Source organism: Nansenia antarctica (assembly GCF_963989245.1).
Source record: "Nansenia antarctica genome assembly, chromosome: 12".
Lineage (NCBI taxonomy): Eukaryota > Metazoa > Chordata > Actinopteri > Argentiniformes > Microstomatidae > Nansenia > Nansenia antarctica.
Genome location: NC_137682.1, coordinates 9,819,922 through 9,842,606, shown reverse-complemented (window position 1 = coordinate 9,842,606; position 22,685 = coordinate 9,819,922). Strand labels below are relative to the sequence as shown.

Here is a 22,685-nt window from a genome sequence, read left to right as displayed (position 1 = left end):
TAGAAGATTGCTGGCATGGAAATGACGTAAACAGCAAACTGAAAGATACATTTTTTAAATTAGAGAACCCAATACCAATGTACTGTATTACAGAAGTGTTTTGAAAAAATACTATAAGGAATTGTACTCTCAACCTTGAAGCGGCAGAACCTTCAATCATAAAACACTTCTTGGACTTACCATCAATAGGAGTGGAACAAAATAAATTGATAACACAGGAAATGACAACAGCAGAAATAGACAATGTCATATCTAGACTGAAAACAAATAAGGTACCAGGAGAAGACGACTTCCCAGCCCAATGGTACAAGACATTTAGAGAATTACTGATGCCTACACTTCAAATCATTTTCATGTTCTTCTGGGTGGAGAGATTCCTGTGTCCTGGAAACAGGCTATAATATCTATGATCCGAAGGCGCGAAAGGATAGGACAGAGTGCATAGCTATTAAGATGGGTGGCATATGATAGAGAATTTAAACCAGGGCAGCTGGACCCAAGATTTAAATGATGGATTAGGATGGGTATTTCATCATATTTCTTGATCTCATCCAGCACAGGCTTGAAGAGCATCCAATATCTTATTGATAATCACAACCTAGAGAAACAGGATTTCTACAGGTATTTCCAGCTGAGGCATCACTTTGATAGGAATATAAAGAATAATGTGGTTACTGAAGTCTCATCAACATTTTTATTGGTGCCTATAAGGGCAACACCCATAAGAAACGGGTGTCAAGAATTTACTCGAGTATACAATCCACCACTTCCAGCTCTCGACAATGAAGAGAATTTTCATGGAAGAAAAATGATTAGGTTTTTTATTACTCCAAGGAGAAAATTACTTTCAGAGTGGTAGACAGAGAGCTGGGAATTGCTGGAGAGAGTGTAACAATTCTATGGCTGATTCCTTTCACATTTTTGGGGGGATGTTCAGCGATCCAATCCTATTGGCTAGAGATAGTATCAGAAATACATTTGATAATGGGACTTGAGATTGAGTGTAGTTTTGATACTGTATATCTGGGTAATATGCCGACCACATTTAATACTCAGGATAAGTAGCTACCTCCTTAAAATATTAATGGTAGCTAGCAAAAAAGCAATAACCAAGACATGGTTGAATAAGGATCCTCCAACAAAAGGAGATGGATAACAATAGTACAGGGAATGTTTGATATGGAGAGTCTCACCTTCTCTGTGTTGATACATTCTGTAGGTATTGGTCGAAATGGTTATTATACAGGAAGGTAGATATTGCTTCTTTTCCCCTCACTTAGTTTTATATGGGTTTATCTGTATTATCCCATGCAAATGGTCTCTGTATATATATATATATATATATATACATTATTATTATTATTATTATTATTATTATTATTATTATTATTATTATTATTAGTAGTAGTAGTAGTAGTAGTAGTAGTAGTAGTAGTAGTAGTAGTAGTAGTAGTAGTAGTAGTAGTAGTATCATTGTCATTATTATTATTTACTCAGTTGTTCCCTCTGTGACTTTGTGATTTGAAAGGGGCACACAAGGGTTTCTGTATGGACCTGCTAAGTAATGGTCATCAGACAATAATCTTATTGATCTCCTCTGAGGACAAGAAGGAGTGAGAGTGGACTGAAGATGTTCCTTGAAGCTATGTTACTGTTTTTACAGTAACAGGGGGGGCCCTTCCTCCTAGGACTAATGGACAAAGTATGGACAAAGAAGTAACCCGTAACACAAAGCTAATTGCTGAGGACATAAGGAAGACTGTGATACCCATGATGACCTCTCTGTTCATTTTTACTATTCAAAAATAAAGTATATAGGGGCGTTTAGGTGGCGTAGCGGGTTAAGCGTTGACCATGTGGGACATATCCTGCATGTCATCCCTCCACTCTCTCTCACCCATCCTTCCTGTCTAAATCTCTACTGTATCTGTCAATAAAATGAAAAATATGAGTGGGACTGCCCAAAAATAAATAAGTAAATAAAGTATATTAAAAAATGAAAGTCTCTCACATCTGTCCGTGTTGAGGGACGTCCAGGAGAGGGTGGTGAAGCCCGGGGATAGAGCCCCCTCCACACGGCTGATGAAAGGCTGCATGAGAGGCAGGAGGAGGGGTGGGATCCTGGATAAAGCTGTCGCATAGTCGCCCAACAGGTCCTGGAGACTGGGGAGGGGGAGGTGGGAGCCTTTCAGAATAGAACTGAATAGAATTCTAAAAATGTGTTGTTACTGGTCTGGGAGTGCTGCCGCTGTATTTCACATTATACCAACAGAAATCACGCCAGCATACTCTTGTGTGGATGCACCTCACCTGTTCTGCAGGTTCTTGATCTGGGTTTCTTTCGCACACATGTTGAGAATGACCTGGGGGACGTCGATGCCAAGCTTGTGCATACATCTGGCCTCATGTATCACCTCCAGAACCAGAGAGTCAAGATTCACATACACCTCCTGGACACAGGCAGTCACAATGAAATAAGGAGTTTAGTACTAGTTGTTGTTCTGCTAGCGAGGGAAATGCATGATCCATAAACACTTAAATGAGTGTAGAACTTGTGTGAATACTATGCATTCTGAGATGACGGTATGTTCATTAGTCCCTAGTAGAAGGCCTCTTGTAAGTGGCCCAGTAGCAGAGTGTTGGTGTCCAGATGAGTGTTGTGTAGCAGAGTGTTGGTGTCCAGATATGTGTTGTGTAGCAGAGTGTTGGTGTCCAGATATGTGTTGTGTAGCAGAGTGTTGGTGTCCAGATATGTTTTGTGTAGCAGAGTGTTGGTGTCCAGATATGTTTTGTGTAGCAGAGCGTTGGTGTCCAGATATGTGTTGTGTAGCAGAGCGTTGGTGTCCAGATATGTGTTGTGTAGCAGAGTGTTGGTGTCCAGATATGTTTTGTGTAGCAGAGTGTTGGTGTCTAGATGAGTGTTGTGTAGCAGAGTGTTGGTGTCTAGATGTGTGTTGTGTAGCAGAGTGTTAGTGTCCAGATGTGTGTTGTGTAGCAGAGTGTTGGTGTCCAGATGAGTGTTGTGTGTTATGAACCTGGGTGTCTGGGTGCCTGACGAGCAGCGATGCACTGAGGCCGTGTCGACCCTTCTCCACCGCCTGGCTCCAGCAGCGATGGTACAGCAGCTCGTACTCCAGCAGCACTGCAGCCAGCTTGTTGTAACTCCTGATCACCTTCCTCATCTCAGGGCCCTGCTGGACACAAACACGGAGTGTGTGTGTGTGTGTGTGTGTGTGTGTGTGTGTGTGTGTGCGTGTGTGTGTGTGTGTGTGTGTGTGCGTGTGTGTGTGTGTGTGTGTGCGTGTGTGTGTGTGTGTGTGTGTGTGTGTGTGTGTGTGTGTGTGTGCGTGTGTGCGTGCGTGCGTGCGTGCGTGCGTGTGTGTGTGTGTGAGTGGGTGTGTGTGTGTGAGTGGGTGTGTGTGTGCAGATGCATGGGTGTGTTTGACCGTGAGTGTGTGTGCGTGTGAGTGAGTGCATATTTGATTAGTCTTCTATCTTTCTTACACTTAACACAGTAATATTAGTAGATTTGGAAGAAAAAATACCTTAAGAATGTCAAGTTTATTTTTCAGGACAGACATGGGTAATTCGATCTTTCTGAATAGCTGGCGAGACCACATGATCTTCCCTGCAACCTACAAGAGAAGAATTTCAAGAAGTTAACATTGTAATTGCACAAAAACCCACTCTATTTCTATCTATAGCTATATATCTCTATAGTTATAGTCACACTGTTGTTGCAATCTACTGTACATCTCAATGTGTGAAACAGGACTCACTGCTTTACCTCCGCTTTGAGGAGTGCTTTGACATTAATGTTCGTGTTTGTGGTTTGACAGTCATGTCAAATGTAACCACATGAAACACTCTAATAGAGTACCCTACAGAGGGTAGGGGAAGTGCAACTGTGCAGTCAATCATTGTTTAGTCACGACAGAAAATAAGTTAGCTTTAATCACTGAAAGTGAAGCAAAATATATGTCTCATAAATGTCAACCCATAAGTCTAAATGCCTTATGAATGATCTATAGTCACATTCTATATCCAGTCATGGACAAAAATATTGGACTTCCGTCAGATAATGCACAACTTCTCCCAGAAAATTGTGGCAATTACAAATGCTTTGGTATTCACATCATTATTTATTTTGTTTGCATTGGAACAAAAAAAAAAACAGAGAAAAAAAAGCCAAATCAGATCATTCCACACAGAACTCTGAAATGGACTGGACAAAATTATTGGCACCTTTTCAAAATTGTAAGAAATAATTGTATTTCAAGCATGTAATGCTCCTTTAATTTGTATTTAAACTCAAGTGTGGCAAGTCACACTTGCAACCAATTCAAATGGAAAAAAGTTGACTCAACCAGAATTGGGGAAAAGCATGGACAATCTCAAGGCTACAAGTCCATTTCCAGAGATCTTAATGTTCCTGTGTCCACTGTGCGCAACGTCATCAAGAAGTTTACAGCCCATGTAGCTAACCTCCCTGGACTTGGACGGAAGGGAAAAATTGATGAAAAGATTGTAGTGTTTACAGAAAACCAAATAAGGCCTTCAAAGAAAAGTACACAGCCCCTACCGTCAAACATGGTGGCTTCTGGCACCGAAAGCCTTGACTGTGTGCATGGTATCATAAAATCTGAAGACTACCAAAGGGGCGCCATGTAGGGCCCAGTGTCAGAAAGCTGGGTCTCCGTCAGTGGTCATGGGTCATCCAGTAGGACAATGACCCAAAGCACACTTCAGAAAGCACCCAGAAATGGTTTAAGACAAAGCGCTGGAGAGTTCTGAAGTCCAGATCTAAATCCCATAGAATACTTGTGGTGCGATCTCAAAACAGCAGTTGAGAGAAGGCACCCTTCAAATGTGAGAGACCTGGAACAGTTGGCAAGAAGAGTGGTCCAAAATTCCAGTATAGAGATATGTATATGGATCTCTCAGTTATTTTTTCCAATAGGTGTGCTAACAAAGAGTTGATTTATATAATAAAATCAGCATTTTCTCCAGTCCATTTTTGGAGTTTTGTGTGGAATGATATCTTGGCTTTTTCTCTCTGCTTTTTTGTGTTGTTCCAATGCAAACAAAATATATAAATGTGAATACCAAAGCATTTGTATTGGCAACAATTATCTGGGAGACATGGTGCAGTTTCTGACAGAAGTGCAAGGGTACCAATCTTTTTGGCCATGACTGTATGGCACCACAGTAAGCACAGCAGAGAGACTCACAGGTGGCATGTTCCGGGGAATGGGAGGATTGTCCTTCTGTTTTTGGTAGAGTCTCCTAACCATCTCCAGGTCTTTACTGTATCGCTGGAGCACGGCTGTGTATCTGTCCCTCAGGTCCAGCTGTCTACCCACGCCGCAGCCCTCAAACCTGGACAGCAGCTCCAGCATGCGCTCAGTCTGGTAGCAAGGAGAGGAGTCAGAGAGAGGTCAGAGGGGTCAGAGAGGTCAGAGGGGTCAGAGAGAGGTCAGAGAGGTCAGATAGGTCAGAGAGGTCAGAGAGGTCAGAGGGTTCAGAGGGGTCAGAGAGAGGTCAGAGAGGTCAGAGAGTGGTCAGAGAGGTCAGAGGGGTCAGAGAGGTCAGAGGGGTCAGAGAGAGGTCAGAGGGGTCAGAGGGGTCAGAGGGGTCAGAGAGGTCAGAGGGGTCAGAGAGAGGTCAGAGAGAGGTCAGAGAGAGGTCAGAGGGGTCAGAGAGAGGTCAGAGAGAGGTCAGAGGGGTCAGAGAGAGGTCAGAGAGAGGTCAGAGAGGTCAGAGGGGTCAGAGAGAGGTCAGAGGGGTCAGAGAGGTCAGAGGGGTCAGAGAGAGGTCAGAGAGGTCAGAGAGGTCAGAGGGGTCAGAGGGGTCAGAGGGGTCAGAAGCTCACAAGGTAGTAAAAACATGTCTAAACATAAATAAACTTAAATCGGGGGCGTGTCTATGTTCCCACAGCCCTATGGCCCCACAGCCCTATCATAACCCAAATCTAACCCTAACCCTGATCATACACTGGACTTCTTCGGCTCCCATGCAAGCAGCCCGCCAAGACATACAGTAGTCCTACAGAGATTCCTGCCTTTACAGTATGATTACTTAGAAATGTGGGAACATAGGGCTGTGGGAACATAGACAACATTGAGGGGAGAGAATTATAATGATGGAATGTTTATCATCGTTCTTCAATCACTTGAAATGAGCTCCATCAGAATATAACAATACGCTTTTCTTTTACGATGAGCGAATAGCCAGTGTGCACTTACAGTTGGTGACTGTTGAAACCATGTCTGTAGTAGTGTCTGGAGGGACTGGAACACCCCCTGGATCTGAGTCTTGAAATCTGCGTAGTCACTGTCAAACTGACAAGAGAGCAGTCTTATAGAAAAACAATACATACAGTACTAGGTTATGTATCATTTCAACACTTCATATGCCCCATATGTCAGTTGTAATAAGCATAGATTGATGGCATGACAGCTACTGTTTAGATAACAGTAGATAACAGTAGCTGTCTCTTATCTGACAGCTACTGTTTAGATAAGAGTTATACAATTATAAAAGTGGATTCATCTTCACTTTTATTATGATATCGGCATATTATTAGAAATTGTTCAGATGTCTCGCATCACCATCAGGTGTTTCATCATTCTGCCTCCCAGAATCTAATTTCTCGATTGAAATGTTGGGGGGCGTGGGATGGAAAAAAGTGGTTTGCAAGCATGAGATGAAATGAAAACATGTGACGCTGTGTTTCCTAAAAACAGACTGTATTATTTAAGCAGGGCTGATGATGTCAACGAGCACAGTAATAATACCTCTAGCTTGCGATGGTCCAGCACATTATAGGTCTTAGACTTGGTGGTGGTGACTAGGGTCTGGTAGCGAACATAGATCTTGTCGATGCCCTCCACCTTCAACTGCTGCAGAGATGACAGGTCCTCTAGGGTAGAAGCCATGTCTGCTATCTTCTCCAGACGCCTGCAGAATGTGTCGAACTTCCCGAAAATGTAGTTCTCACTGCAGAGACACAGGGATGAGATGTTGGTCGGTCTGATCAATCGTCAACTGAAGTTATCCAATAGTGGGTTGATGGTTTGTGACATCGCTCTATGGATGACTAGACTAAAGCTTCATAGGAGGTGGCTCCCAATGTGTTCCTGTGTTTGTTTATACCTGAACTCAAACTGTCGGTCATTGGGGTTCTCTCTGAGTTTCTCCCGAACCCTCTGAAAGCACAGCTGGTACTCTCGGTTGAGCTGACAGCACTCTGTAATCCTTCTCAACAGCTCTGCTCTGAGACAGGACATGGGAATGAATGACATTATCAGGGGATCCTATACGACTTATTCATCTGGCATCAATGGCGACCTATCGTGATGTCATACACCTGCCATGTCTACCTGTCATGATCCCAGACTTTGGCCACGTCCTGTCCCAGGTAGGCCTTACAGGTGGTGATCAGCTGGTTGGTGACCTTGACAAAGAGTGATGTCATGCGTTCGGATGTGTTGTAGTACTGGGAGATGCTGTGGATCATACGTATGCTGTTCATCAGATTGGGGAGGTGCTCCAGCAGGCTTGTCTACAGGAGACAACACACACAGCATTACAACGTGCCTGTCCTCCTATTTCTACCCCGACCAACCACCCCCCCCCCCCCCCCTCCCCAGCATGTTTCCTCTGAATTGATGCTTCTGTTCTTACCGGAGTGCACTTTCCCAGAGGGCCAAAGAACTTCTCCAGCGTGTACAGGTACTTCACGTTATCCTTCGCCTCATTGGCCACCACTGTGATGTTCCCATCCTTGAACAAGATATTGATTATGTTCACTCTCTCTCAAAATCGGTGTGGTGAAAACTCAACTTAAATACGTCAACATGAGTGAATGTGTTTTCACTGACTAGCTCTCGCCAGGTCCTCAGGGTCCTTGACTTGGCCACCTGCAGGACTCCGATCACTCTCTTGACATGTGGCTTCTTGATCTCATCCATAAGACTGTGGAAACATCAACATCAAACAAACATACTGTGCATTCAACATCTATATGTCTGACCGTCCGTCCGTCCGTCCGTCTGTCTGTCTGTCTGTCTGTCTTCCACATCCATCCACATCCATCCATCCATCTCATGGACACCTGTTAAAGGTAGTCATGCGACTCTTCCAGTGCTCCAACTCAGCAGAAGGTCCGATGTCATCTGCCTCCTTCCTCATTTGCTCGCTCTCCGTCAGCACCTGTTTGATCTGATTGGCCCAATGGAGGATCATGCCCTCCAGCTCCTCTACAAGCTCAGAGTTACTGGCTGAAAAAAAAAAACAGAGACAAAACTGCTTACTTTGATCGAGTTAAGCTCATCAGTGCTTGATTGATATTAGTAATTTCACTCTACAAGGTTGGCCCTTGCCTAGCACTTGCCATATGAGATGTTAATCATGTATGAGACATGATTAATTGCACATGGTTGCAGATTTACAATACTGTATGACCTGTAGCACTGTGGTTTGCCTGGCAAGCTGTTGATATCCTACCTGCAGCAGTGTAGTCTGCAGGGCCGTGCAGGCTGCTCAGGCTTGGGACAGAGTCGACTCTGTGGAGCTGGAACTTCCCCTCCATGTTCTGTCTAGCAGAGGAGAGGCTGCAGATGAACTTGTCCACTGAACACAGAAATTCCTGAATCTGTGGACTGTTGAGACCATCCTTCAAAGAGCCCCAGTTCTGGAGAGAGGAAGAGAGAGAAAGGGAGGGGGGGGGGGTATTCTTTGTCATCTAATTAAAGGTTCAATCCACCATTCATTTCATCATAACACATTTAATAGTAACTATCACCATCAATATGCATTGCAGGTTGGACCACTTTTATTTGAAATCAAATGTTAAAAACAGTAAGAATTTCACACAGCAGAAGAACGTTCTACAATATAGTTTATGGTAATACTGCGCCTGTTACAGAGAATATGATTGCTCACAATAAAAATCAATCAAATGAATAAAAAATAGTCAAAATCAAGCAGGTAGTTATAACAATATTGCATTACTGTAGAACACAAAAAGTACCAACAAAAACATTCACAGTAGTCTATTACTGGTAACCTATTTCATTTGTGATTACAAACGGATTGTTAGTTGCAATATACGTAGTAGAGATTCACCATAAAAAAGAGATTACTCTTCCTGCTATGACTGGTGGATTGTTGATTCACTTGCTTAGTCAAATGTATTGATTGTAAGTCTCTTTGGAATAAGGTGTCTGCTAAATGCCAAAAATGTTATGTAAATGAGAATGTTGTTGCTGTAAGGAAATACCGTAGTTCTGTTTTACTATTTATTCAATCGATTTTTGTGTTCTTATGAAGAGATATGTATGAAGCAATCAGAAATGACTAACTGTTTTGTTGAAAATATTACTGTTGTGCTCCTGTATGTTATTGCTGTGGGCATGTGAACTTTAGCTTCATACAAACGGTGTAAGCAGTCGAGAAAAACTTGAAGAAAAGTTGTTTGTGTGTATTTGTGCTTGCTTTAAGTAAGTGAGAGTACAGTATGTCCACATCGAACAAACCTCCTGAGACTGGAGCGCAGGCAGCATGATCTGAGAGAACAGCTTCTCCAGACTGTACAACATGTTCCCCTCAGAGCAGTCAAGCATACCGAAGTTCACCTCCTGGAGAACACAGGCAGAGCAGGAGCAATCGATACACGAATGGAACAGTCCATCATCAACTGTGCAGGCAGTACATGATGGCGTCAATAATGGAATACTCCATCACGTCAACGACCACTGAGCTAGAAACTCTACTGACCTGTGACACGTTGGCGGTCGTTATGCTCCTGTCTGTCGTTCTCAGGAAGAACAAACACTTCTCCACTAGTGCCTGAAATAGCCAACACAGGATTACAGGTGGGGTGGAGGGGGTGATGGTTGTAAGAGGGGGAGAAACCCAACACTTTGTTTATTGATAACCATGGAAATGCACCCAGAGGAAATGGCAGGTACTCTGTCTCCAAAAACATGGTGCAAACAAGACCAAACTAGTCATTAAGGGCTTGTTCTAATACAATGGCCTCTGGAATGCCACATAGGTCATATTTCACGGAGACAGCATTCTATTCTATCCTATTGGTCTCGATGTTAACGTTACCTCAGAGGTCCCGGTGGTGAGGAAGAGTTTCTTTTGTCCAGGGGTTGAACTGACTGTGTCTACCCAGGAAAGGTGGGCTGATGTGGGCTAGAAAGAGAGGAGGGAGAGATGTGGTGAATTATTATCCACCATCAAAGTATTATAGACAAATATTGTATCTTCAATAAGGACTGGGCAGATTACCGATTTGATGTCTTGATAGAAGAATATCAGCCTCTTTGATCCATTGGCGGAGAAGAAGTCATCTATCAAATGGAACTAAAACAGGAATATTCCAGATAAGTACTATAGAGCACAGATGACTATGAAAAAAATCAAGCAGATAATTAAAAACACCTTGAATGTACAGAATTACTTTTGACTGACATTTGAAAGTCATTTTGATTAGCTGAAATGCAAACACATAGGCCTAATTGCTATGAAAGTTGAGCCAAACACAAACTCTGACTGGACCAATCAGGATGCTCCTATTGTGTGGAGACTGAAGCGTCATTGTCATGTGACCTGGGGGCTATTCCATTAACGTCGCTAAAGGAAAATCCAGTCTTATTTCTGATAAATCTCACGAGACGTATCAAAATAAGCACCGATTTCTTTATACGTTTCGTGAGACTTACAAGACCCCAAAATCTGGGTTTATTTCGATACGTCTCGTGAGATTGATCAAAAATAAGTCTGGGTTTTCCTTTAGCAATGTTGATGGAATACCCCCCCTTGTCATTATTCCCCAGGCCTTAGCTCAGGGGGGGGGGCTACCTTGTCATCAGAGATGATGGCCTCCTCCACCTCTGCCTCTCCCTGGTTAGCTCCATCCACCAGCTTGGTGATCAGGTACTTGTGTCTGGCGTCCAGCGAAGCCCGTCGCTCATCCTTGACGGCTCGTGCCTGTTTAGCCATCTCCCTCCTGGCCTCGTTGGACAGAACCACCGTCCGCTTCCCTGACACCTGGGACACATGCAGTAGTCATGTTAAAACCCAGCCGCAAGTGGCCTGGGGTGGTCCAGTGGTCTAGCACCGTGGTCTACAGTGCACACATTATGCCCATGTCGGCATGGGTTCGAATCCGGCCCATTCCCTGCTGACATGCCCCCTCTCTCTATCCCTTCTTCTCCTTACTTTCCTGTCTGTCTTCACTGTATCTGTCCAATAAACTGAAAAATATGAGAGGGACTGCCCCACTCAGAAAAAAAAAGCCTGGATAAAAAAATAAAATAAAAAAATAACAGCCGCAAACAAAGTTCTACCACATTGCACAGTAGACATACTAATCATACAAATCAGAGCATCGACAGAATCAACAGCCAGCATTAACCCTTCCTCTGTAGCCCCTCAGCCCTCTTCACCTGGTCAATACTCACCGTCGTACTGGCGGTGGGAGAGGGGAGAGCTGCCGACGTCATGTGATTGGTGGTTTTAGGGTTGTGAGCTCCTATTCGCCTGTGTCCCCCGACACCTGTCTCTGTCGATGTGGGGAAATATTTGCTGGAGATGTTAAGTGAACAACAGAATGCCTGTTTCCCATTTACAGTATTGTTAAACCTTGGTTAATTTTATTTACAGATTAGGGGTAATCTTATTAATGTTATCTGCAGACAGACGCTGTTGAGCGCAGGCTTTCGCTCCAATCCAGCACAACACACCGAATCAAAGCACATAAATAAGTCTTTATTGAAGGCTATGAGACATTGAATCAGCTGTGCTACAGCTTGCTTGGAATAAAATACCTGCATCCACACTAGTGCCCTGCAGGTAGGATTGGACTGTGTCTATCTATAGGCTAGGTATGTACCTTTCCGTATGCTAACAGGTAGGATTGGACTGTGTCTATCTATAGGCTATGTACCTTTCCGTATGCTAACAAGAGGAGGCTTGAGGTCATTGGAAGGTTGGGCAGTAGACTCTCCCTCCGGGTGGTCAGGGCTTTCCTGGATCTTCTCCCCATAATCGAGGCTCTCCTCTGGGGGAGACCTGAACCCTGCCTCCCCGGCATTCAGGTCTTCCTCTGGGGTAGACGTTGACCCTTCGCTCTCAGACATGGCCCCCTGCTCATCAGGACCCACAGCTTCTTCTTGCTGCAGATTCTCTCCGTCACACATCCTAGACAGGAGTATAGCAGTGCATACAACGTTGCATTTGAATGTGAATGAGTCGACTCTTAATCATGCAAATTATGCAAAGTCATACTTTGAATCATGCCGTATATATGGTTTTAACATGTATTTTAATATTGGTAATGATTGTAAGCCTAATATATACTGTATGTATGTATATATATATATATATATATATATATATTGTTGTACTAATTATATCCATTCATATTTACTGTAAATAACAATCTGATGTGTGTACAATTGTGTGCTTCCTCCTCCTGTCAGATATTTCAACTCTTCTGTTATTTGGCATAATGCTTTTAATGCTTTTTCTAACTGACTCTAAAATCTGGCAATCCAAAGAGATTAAATTTGCCCAAATGTTACCTCTAATCTATCCATACTTGATTCATCCAAAAAGTGTAAATATAAGTGTTAGGGTTAGTAACTCACTGACCTGGTTCCTACAGCGTCTGTCCCTGTTATGCCGTGGTGTATGTAGATGAGACTTGCAGAATGTTAGTCCCAGACCAGGAACTGTCTGACACACCAAAGGCACCCTGACAAAGTTTGAATGTTACCATGGCAACCCCGGCCAGAATGACTAATCTGCTTCAAACCAACAACTCAGCTTGTCAAACAAACAGCCTCCCTCATAAAACACTATTGAATTCATTAACACGTATGCCAATGGGAACACTATTCTGTGAGTATGTGTGTGTGTGAGTGTGTGTGTGTGTGTGTGTGTGTGTGTGTGAGAGTGTGTGTGTAATTTTGTAATGTGTGTGTGTAATTGTGTAATGTGTGTGTAATGTGTGTGTGTGTGTGTGTGTGAGTGTGTGTGTGTGTGTGTGTGTGTGTGTGTGTGTGTGTGTGTGTGTGCATGCGTGCGAGCGTGCGTGCAAGCGTCCGTGTCTCTTGCTAAATCAACTAGTTGAATTCCAAATTAAACTTTATGATGGCACAAGAGTAGATTATCACTATGCACAATGTAGCCATGTGCTGTTGTCATGAGTATATTTAACCTGACAAATAAATCATATTAATGACATCTAATGACCTAATAACCACCCAGGGGGCTGCCTGTTACTAAGCAGTAGCAGTGTAAACAAAGCTGACCTTATCCATTACGATAATGCATTATGGGGTTATAGTATAGAATAATAGTTGCATTCATAAATGAATTGTGTTATATACCGTATTTATTATTCTATATAAGTATATATGATTATAAACATGTGTATCTCCTACAATTAACAGTGTGCATATACTGTACAGTACATACTGTATATTAAATACAAAAAAGTACAAGTTAAGTTAGATGTTTAAAGTTGTCAAAAGCCGAAAAAGACAGACAATTCAATTGAGCACCGTAACGTTAAATCTGACCTATGCACTGACAGGGTTTTCCACTTAGTTTTGAGTCCTACAATTAAATAGTATCGATAATAAATAAAGCCATTAATAATAATACATTATAATACAATAAATAGCTTTGTTGGGCTACTGTACTTCAAACAACATAGGTTACACTCAGCACTGGTCATGTTGTTTGGTTCTCTCAAACAGCCTAATTCTTCAGAGAGGTAATAGACTGTATAGTGGACTGTTTTCTGGAGAATAGCCTAGGTTTGTATTTTGTTGAATTGTTGTATTTTTGTTACGCACTGATATAGGTTGAGACATTATCTCTTGCACGCACGCACGCACGTGCACACACACACACACACACACACACACACACACACACACACACACACACACACACACAGGGTGTATGTCAGTCTTCTAGCTACAGTATCCTACGTATAGCACTGAAGAAAATCCTCAGACATTGTGAGAGGTTTATAGCGCTAGTTATTTAAATACTCTAGTATTGGTGTATCATGTTTGATCCCTACCATATTAAGGCCACCTGTATGTGTGACCAGTAACATAATCACCTACTTGACTGTATCTATCCGTTTGAACAAAACACAGCTGGTTTATATTATAGACAACCCAAGTGTTGTGAAACTGCATTGTGCACTACAGCATTACACTATTTCAGGTGGTTAATTATTGACCTGGGTATTTATGGCTGATGAACAGTGGAATGATGCTCTAGCATTACAGTAAAGGGTTTGATCGTTACAGTAAAGATATATTTGACAGCAGTCTTTGATTAGATACATTAGTATTGTTGAAGGCAGTTTGAGTGAAATATATTGTGTAAGCATTATTGTAAAAAGTAAATACTATAAATGATGTCTTTTTTAAGTAATTTTTTCTGAGTGGGGCAGTCCCACTCATATTTTTTCATTTTATTTGACAGATACAGTGAAGATTTAGACAGGAAGGATGGGTGAGAGAGAGAGGAGGGATGACATGCAGGATATGTCCCCGGCCGGAATCGAACCGGCCGGGGACATTGTCAGCGCTTAACCCGCTACGCCACCTAAGCGCCCCGACTATACATGCTTTCAACAGTCTGAAACAGTGATTTACTGAAATGAAAAAGTGGTTATGTGTGTTATAGAGCTTTATCCCTGTGCCATGTTCAGTCATGTGCAATCAGATTTTTTTTTTAATAATGGTAAATCAATGGTGTTACGCATCCTCTTTTCATATAAATTATTGTGAGAACCAAAACACTTTCTTTTCTTATCTGAGTGTATCTGTATCCTTTCAGACCGCTTGTTGGAAAGATGGAAAGAATCTCTTGTGTTCTTCATGTTGCTTGTCAACCTCAGGCTAGCTTGGAGCGTCGCTCTCAAGGGCTGCTCTGCTAGCTACAATAACACCACTTCTATCTGGTGCATTAGATTTACAGTATAATGTTTCTGACATCATACAAACCATCCCTGGGAATGCAACCAGCATCAACTTCTCCACGAACAAAATCAAAAGAATTCCTTCTAAAGCATTCATCAAGTTTATCCATCTGAACCACCTTGACCTGAAGGATAACAGGATCTCCGCTCCGCATCCTGGTCCAGTTCTACAGGGCCGTCATAGAAAGCATCCTAATCTCTTCCATCACTGTCTGGTACGACTCTGCGTCTGCCCGATCCAAGTCCAAGCTACAAAGAGTCGTACGGACAGCTGAGCAGATCATCGGCTGCCCCCTGCCTCCCATCTCAGACCTCCATAGCTCCAGATCACTGAAGAGAGCACTCAAGACTGTGGCTGACCCCTCACATCCAGCTCACAGCTTGTTTGCATTACTCCCTTCTGGACAGCGGTACAGGGCCACCAGGACAAAAACATCACGTCACTTGAACAGTTTCTTCCCCAAAGCGATAGCCCTCCTCAATAACTCCTGATCATTGCACCTTGCACTTTACATGTTCTTGCACTTAGTTGTACAGTATATTTATTCGTAATATTCACTCATGGTACTGTATATTTTGTCTTGAGTTTTGTTGTAATGTCGTCTTGTTGTATGTACTGTAGCTTGTTTAGTATGGTAGAGTACCAAATCATGTTCCTAGTGCATTGCACATAAAGTGCATTGCGAATAAAGTTGAATTGAATTGAATTGAATTGATAGGAGGTGAATTCAGAGGTCTGCACTCTCTAAATCTCTCCTCTAACAAGATCTCACTGATCCAGCCAGGTGTATTTAATGGCTTGACAAAGGTACAGGTCAGCTCAGTTTGGCCCGAAATCAAATTCTCCAAATCCCTCAAGATCTGTTCCAGTCCCTTCCTAAAATCGAACTGTTGGACATTTCTTTGAACAAACTGAGAACTCATTTATTCTCTCTCAGTGCACTGTGGGATTACAAACAGCAGCTCCTTGTCTTGTCTTAAACTCTTCTGCAACAACATTAATCAGTTGGATGTCAGTTGCTTCCCAGCTCTAAAATACATCAACAACACTCAGCTGCATCCACGGTCAAGTGTTTTTGCTCACAACCATAGACTAGAGACGCTGCTCCTTCAGAGGGTGAACATTTCTCACCGCAATTGTGATGGAGACCAAACAGTCTCTTTTAACAGTGTCTTTCTCTCTCTCAGTTAAAACATCCAACATGTCTGTCTGTAGCATTCTAAAGTAAATGGCCAGCCTTGAGAGAGTAGATATAGACCTAGAGAGTTCAACAATATCCTCAAATCACTCTGTGCTGCTAGAATAATCCACACCAAAAATGGTTGTCCTCCAAAATGTCAATCTTGGGTTGGAGACAAAAAAAAAAAAAAAGCTGGTGCATGATGGTCTTGATGGACACAAAACAACAAGGCTTTTTCTGGTTGTGGATTGACAGCCATCTCCCACACCACCTTCCAAAGCCTGGAGTATATCTGGAGACTCTTCAACTGAACAATAACCAATTAACCAACATTGAAAACTGACACATTCACCCACCTCACAGTTTTGACCTTTCTGGACTGGAGTACGATACAGGAGATCAAACCCGATTGGTTTCTCCCCCTAAAGAGTCTGACATGCCTGTCCCTCATCAACAATGAAATTGCTGTATTTCCGAAGAATGCTTTAACCTCCGTTAGTATTCTCTCCAACTTCAGTGACACACTGCCAGGCAACAAATGTGGTTTTAGTGGTGATCCCACTATTCAGGCTCCCGAAGAGCGTTCGCAACCGCGCGTCTATTTCTGATAAAAGACAGTCGTTCTCCTCCTCAGTAACGTTTTTCTTTCGTCTTTCGTTTGTCTACCATCATGTGAACTCGTCAAAGGTGCTGCTCAACACCTCAATCAAGCCTATTTAAAGCACCTGGCTTAATTCAGCCACTATAATTGAGCCGCTATCACAGGGCGTAAATACAAAGCTCATTCACCTACGTTCAATTTCAAGTATATTTGTTATTTATAGACGGAAGTACGTACGACAGACGTACGCAATTTTAAACAAGCGCAGCCCGTTTTATAAATAATGCTTACTTCTATTTAGAAAAATGTGTTTACGTGCAAGTTAAAGGTGACGTTCAAGTACATTTTTAGAAGTGAGGCCCCAGATCTCCCTCTCCCGCTTCCTGGCCACATCTGTTCTGGATGTGTTGTGTGTGAGGGTATGTCTGATCTGGAACACTCAGCGCTATGCCCTCCGCTACACACTCCTCCGGTGGATGGAGGGGCAAGACCGCCGCTTCCAGTACGACGTCTTCATCTCATACAGCTCCAGAGACGAGGCCTGGGTGATGGAGGAGCTGGTGGCCCGGCTGGGTCAGCTTACTTCAGACTCTGCCACCACCACCACCGGGACTTCCGCCCCTGTCATACTGGAGAACATAGAAGCAGCCATCTACACGGCGCAGAGGACCGTCTGTGTGGTGACACATGACTTCCTCCGTAGCGAGTGATGTGACGTTGGAGTTCCAGCTGACTAGTATGAGACAGCTCTGGGAGGGGAGCGGTGTCGTACGGTTGTTGTTTCTGGAGGAGATGCCTGAATGCTTTCTGTCCCCCTACACCCGCCTGCGGAAGACGGCGTGCAAGAAAACCTAATTACTGTGGCCCACGGACAGGCGTGAGCAGGGTGCATTCTGGGTCAGACAGTCTCTTAGAGAAGGGGCAGGGGAGGAAGAGGGGGGAGGAGGACAGAGGAGATGAGTTCGCTATGCTCCTTGGCTAGACCTTGAGACATTATCATTAAGGCTTGCATTGCAGAGAGAATCTTCTCTTCCAGTAATAATCAGGCTCACTAAAAACTAAATAAACTATAAACTATGATATGACAAGCATGGGATAATCATACATAGATGCGATACATGATGTTATGGTAGTTTAAAAAAAAAGGCTATTTTTGAAGGGGTCAAACTATTACAAATATCTTACAGTATTGATAAATAGAAAACATTGAACACCTGAAATGGTAGTGGATCGGCCACTACACCAGTAGATGGAGACAAAGATCTTTGAGAATTACACCGCAATGCAACATCCACCAATATGAAATCCTGCCTTCAAACATCCATCACTCTCACCCGTACACAGGCACGCTGGTACTCAAACCTACGTGGGCTCAATGGAAACCTCTGGACCTTCACTGTAGTAACCCTCTGTGTTATTTCAGACATATGGATTTGTATACAGTGTAAATGACTTGTTATGCTCATTAAAGCGTGTGCTATTGGTCAAACCTGTCCGGCGTCTGTGGCCTTGTGTTGTGTTCTGTCTGCAGGGAGATGAAATCAGCATTCTGCCTCTACTGCTTCACCTGTACTGCTACATCTTGGACCACATCCAAGTTTTCCTAAATCATAAGGACAGTAATAATCATCTATTTTCATTCAGGCAGAAAAATGGATAGACATGAGTAAAAAATTAATGAAGAAATACTCTTTTTTTTATTATTAATGTTGAATAGAGGATTCAGTCCACATGAATAACAGAAGCACTCACAGACATAATCAATACAATATGGACAGAATCAGGCTGCAGACCTTTAGAAATGTCCTGCATCACCACCTCTTTCTCCCTCGCTCTCTTTCGCGTGCACACACACACACACACACACAAAGACGAACACACACACACACACACACACACACACACATTCAATATTGTAACATTTTGCCCATTCAATTGCCCACCCTCTCACATAGTAAGGAAAACATGGAAAGGCTTTGCATCAGAGCATCAATGAAGTCCAGGGAGCACAGGGAGATTCATCCAGAGAGAAAGGACACACCAATCACTCAACAACAGCTTTGTGACCGGATCACGATATTATCATTCCCAGAACTTGTTCACACTGGTTCACACTGTCATGATAACACCTTGGTGACTGTAACTCCCATCAGTCACTAGACCTATGGGACTGTTCTTGGTGTTGTCTAGACACATTCTGTGTGTGTGTGTGTGTGTGTGTGTGTGTGTGTGTGTGTGTGTGTGTGTGTGTGTGAATCCTGCATGAGTGTGTGTGTGTGTGTGTGTGCGTGCGTGTTGTTGTTGTTGCTGTCCAGCCCAGACATAGTCGTCTGTTAGCCTTAATCAACACATAGTACAGTACACCAGGGCATCAACAGCAAAAATAGATCGTAGAAAGAGTTCTTGTTTGTGAGCAATTTTCATTTAATCACATGCCCAATGGAAGTCTTGAAATATTGTTTAAGAGACAAATATATTACTACTAATAATAATAATAATAATAATAATAATGCTTTTTATTTGTATTGCACTTTTCATTCAAAAGAATCTCAGAGTGCTACAGATTTTTTTTTTTAAACAGCCTATTACTGTTGTCAATGGACCAAAGGAGACCTGAAAGAGCAATCACACAGATTGCTGTGTAATTACATAGGGTTAAGAATTATCTTAGAACACTGTACTCTACCTATTGCATTGTTTGGCATTGAAATCTTCAATCAATCAAAGTTTGGCAATCTTCAGGGGGAAAATAACCACATTTACAATGGGATGCAAACAGTTGGGCACCCCGAGTCAAAATGCCTTTTACAATTAATATCTAAGTGAAAAGAAGCAAACCTAACCTCTAAATGGTACAAAGTTAAACATGACACATTTCATCACATTTTAAAGCAAGATACATTTTTATTTTGAACTTTTTACAGTTTCAAAATAATAAAACAAGGAAAAAGGCCATGTGCAAAAGTTTGGGAACCCTGTCAGCTAGTACTTTGTAACTCCTCCTTGGGCAACTATTACAGCTTGCAAACGCTTCCTGTAACCAGCTAAGAGTCTTTCAATTCTTGTTTTGGGAATTTTTCCCCATTCTTCCTGGCAAAACACCTCTAGCTCAGAAATATTCTTCAGCCTTCTTGCATGCATGGCATGTTTGAGATCTCTCCACAGATTTTCAATAATATTCAAGTCTGGGGACTGTGATGGCCATTCCAAAACCTTCATCCGTCTTTCCTGGAGGTACTTCATGGTTGACTTTGAGGTATGCTTCGGGTCATTGTCTTGCTGGAATACCCTACCTCTCTTCAACTTCAATTTCTGGATTGACCATCGAACATTAGCCTCTAGAGTGTCTTGATATTTGGTGAAATCCATTCTTCCTTCCACCTGCACAATATTGCCTGTGCCCCCACCTGCTACACAACCCCAAAGCATAATGGATCCACCTCCATGCTTAACAGTTGTCACGGTGTTCTTCTCTACAAATGCTTCACCCTTTTTCTCCAAACATACGTACCTTCTTTAGTTGTGGTCAAAAAGTTCAATTTTGGTCATCAGTGCAAAGCACATTGTTCCAAGAGACTTCAGGTTTCTCAAGGTTTTCTTTTGCATACTTCAGACACTTCATTTTGTGTTGAGGTCGTAGGAAAGGATTCTTTCTGGCAACTCTGCCAAGTAGGTCTTTGTTGTTTAAGGTACGCTGTATTGTTGTCCTGTGAACATCTAGACCGGTGTCTGCTACTCTTTTTTGCAGCTCTTTTGCAGTGATGTGTGGGTTCTTCTGAGCATTTCTCACCAGATCTCGGGCCATTCTATCTGAAAATGTTCTTGGTCTTCCAAATCAGCTTTAGAAGGCATGGAGTTACTTCAGAATATATAGTCAACCCTGGAATTATAAATACCTGACTCATTGAAGCCATAACGAGTAAATCACCTTTTGATTCTGGGTTTGGGCCTTAGTAATCATCCTCTCAATAGGTAACAAAGTATAATCCAAAAGGGTTCCCAAATGTTTGCACAGGGCCCGTTTCCTTTTTTATCATTTAAAAACTCTGAAAAATGAAAAGAAAAAGAAACCTTGCTTTAAAATGTGCATGGCACATTTGCTTGTGTCATGTTTAACTTTGTAGCATTTAGTGTTCAGGTTTGCTTTCAATCACTTGGAGATTCATTGTAAGAGATTTAAACCAGGGGTGCCCAAATTTTTGCACCCCACTGTACATAACGATCAATCTAACCAATAATGATGCATCTAATGAATGATAATCCATCCACACCTGTTCATAGTATTGTACACCAAATCAGACAGGAGTAATGTAAGGAGCATGGGAGCACAGAAACAAATACTTTACACACAAGACACACACGCACGCATACATGCACGCACACACTCACATACACACACTCACTCTCTCTCTCACACTCACACACTCACACACACATACACACACATATAATTTGTACAAGTAATCAAAGACAGCGTTTGTCGTAGAATCTCCTGTTAGTACAGGATCCTTTCTTGGTCTGCTGGACCTCCACTATTACAGAAAGGTCTGGGAACTGAGGCTTTCTAGACAATCATATAACATCATCTTTATGTCAATATTCACCTTCTTCACTCAACATCTGCTGACCGAACAAATCATTGTATCATGTTATCTCACAGTCCATTATTAACTTGGTATCTGTCTAGAATCTACACTGTCACTGTAGAATGACATAGTTATTACCACATAATTACTGTTCGGTCACTTGGAGACAATAACACATATCAGAAAGTACCCATTGTTATTAAGAAGTTGCCAAAATTGTTGAAAAATATCAAGTCATTACAGTCATATCACATTAATTACCAGGTAATACCAGCATTATTAGGACTGTAAAATAAAGTGTTACCCAGATCACATTCTGACTTGTCAATCATATTCTCCAGAACCAAAACTACTGGCCTCTTCATACACATTCAGATCACACGGTCAAAAGATACATGAGTACCAAACATCAGTTCATCCGTTATTTATATTATTTAGACTTTTGATAACATGTGTTAGTAACCTTTCAGCCAACCGATGGGCACACCGTAGAACGATTTTAAAGTCATCATCAACATGACTTTAGATCACTTAGGTCAAGGCAGGCCAAATAGTTTCTCGCTTTGGAAAAATATCTATTTAAAATGATCAGAAAGCAGTTGAATAAATAAAAAAAACAAAAGAGAGCGTGTCAGAAATGCTTTTCCTGTATTGAAATACTTTCGGACCAAAGAACATGTACCGGTAAATGAATCACCTCATGTTTTTAAACGCTTCGTTCCTCCCTCCAAATAACAGAAGCACAAACATACTGTAGGTTATTATTATGGGCCAAAGACATAGAAAGGCATGTTAACATGTGTTGTAAGGGACGTTTGTAAGGGAAAACGATGTCCTTTTCTTTTTACTCCTTTGTGGAATCCGTAGGAGGTAGAGACTGTGTCGACCACCCACCTCCAGAAAAGAGTTCAGGTTTCAACCCTAGACACTAGACCTTTCCGTAGGGTCGTGGAGGAGAGAGACAGCCTCACAGCCGTCCTGGCGAGAGAGAGAGAGAGAGAGAGAGAGAGAGAGAAGGAGAGAGAGAGAGAGAGAGAGAGAGAGAGAGAGAGAGATAGAGAGAGAGAGAGAGAGAGAGAGAGAGAGAGAAGGAGAGAGAGGGAGGGGCTAACATCTGGACTACAACTCCCAGATCACCTCATGCGGTAGTTTAGGGTGACGCTACCGTAAGCTGAGTCGATCCGGGTTGTTGACTGACTTCCTCCCGGAGCCTTAAAGTGGCATATCTCTCCCTTCCCTTAACGTTCAGTATGTAACGCTGCCATACAGAGACTGTGGGCTCGTGTTTACGA

At 42.5% G+C, this 22,685-nt stretch overlaps 1 protein-coding gene across 1 annotated transcript in view; it reads right to left on the bottom strand.

The window, feature by feature from the left end:
- dnah5l (dynein, axonemal, heavy chain 5 like) overlaps positions 1 to 12,215 on the bottom strand; it is a gene marked incomplete at both ends in the record, with an annotated part of 60,055 nt that extends 47,840 nt beyond the window's left edge. Inside the window, 20 exons of the mRNA XM_080543485.1 lie at positions 2,012 to 2,163; positions 2,311 to 2,450; positions 3,036 to 3,191; positions 3,546 to 3,635; positions 5,232 to 5,408; positions 6,246 to 6,341; positions 6,798 to 6,999; positions 7,156 to 7,275; positions 7,383 to 7,564; positions 7,687 to 7,785; positions 7,884 to 7,977; positions 8,117 to 8,282; positions 8,509 to 8,695; positions 9,540 to 9,641; positions 9,781 to 9,852; positions 10,120 to 10,206; positions 10,303 to 10,377; positions 10,876 to 11,064; positions 11,478 to 11,578; positions 11,963 to 12,215. Coding sequence (XP_080399611.1) covers positions 2,012 to 2,163; positions 2,311 to 2,450; positions 3,036 to 3,191; positions 3,546 to 3,635; positions 5,232 to 5,408; positions 6,246 to 6,341; positions 6,798 to 6,999; positions 7,156 to 7,275; positions 7,383 to 7,564; positions 7,687 to 7,785; positions 7,884 to 7,977; positions 8,117 to 8,282; positions 8,509 to 8,695; positions 9,540 to 9,641; positions 9,781 to 9,852; positions 10,120 to 10,206; positions 10,303 to 10,377; positions 10,876 to 11,064; positions 11,478 to 11,578; positions 11,963 to 12,215 — 2,740 coding nt within the window. The remainder of the gene's footprint in view (positions 1 to 2,011; positions 2,164 to 2,310; positions 2,451 to 3,035; positions 3,192 to 3,545; positions 3,636 to 5,231; positions 5,409 to 6,245; positions 6,342 to 6,797; positions 7,000 to 7,155; positions 7,276 to 7,382; positions 7,565 to 7,686; positions 7,786 to 7,883; positions 7,978 to 8,116; positions 8,283 to 8,508; positions 8,696 to 9,539; positions 9,642 to 9,780; positions 9,853 to 10,119; positions 10,207 to 10,302; positions 10,378 to 10,875; positions 11,065 to 11,477; positions 11,579 to 11,962) is intronic.
- Positions 12,216 to 22,685: the final 10,470 nt, after the last annotated feature.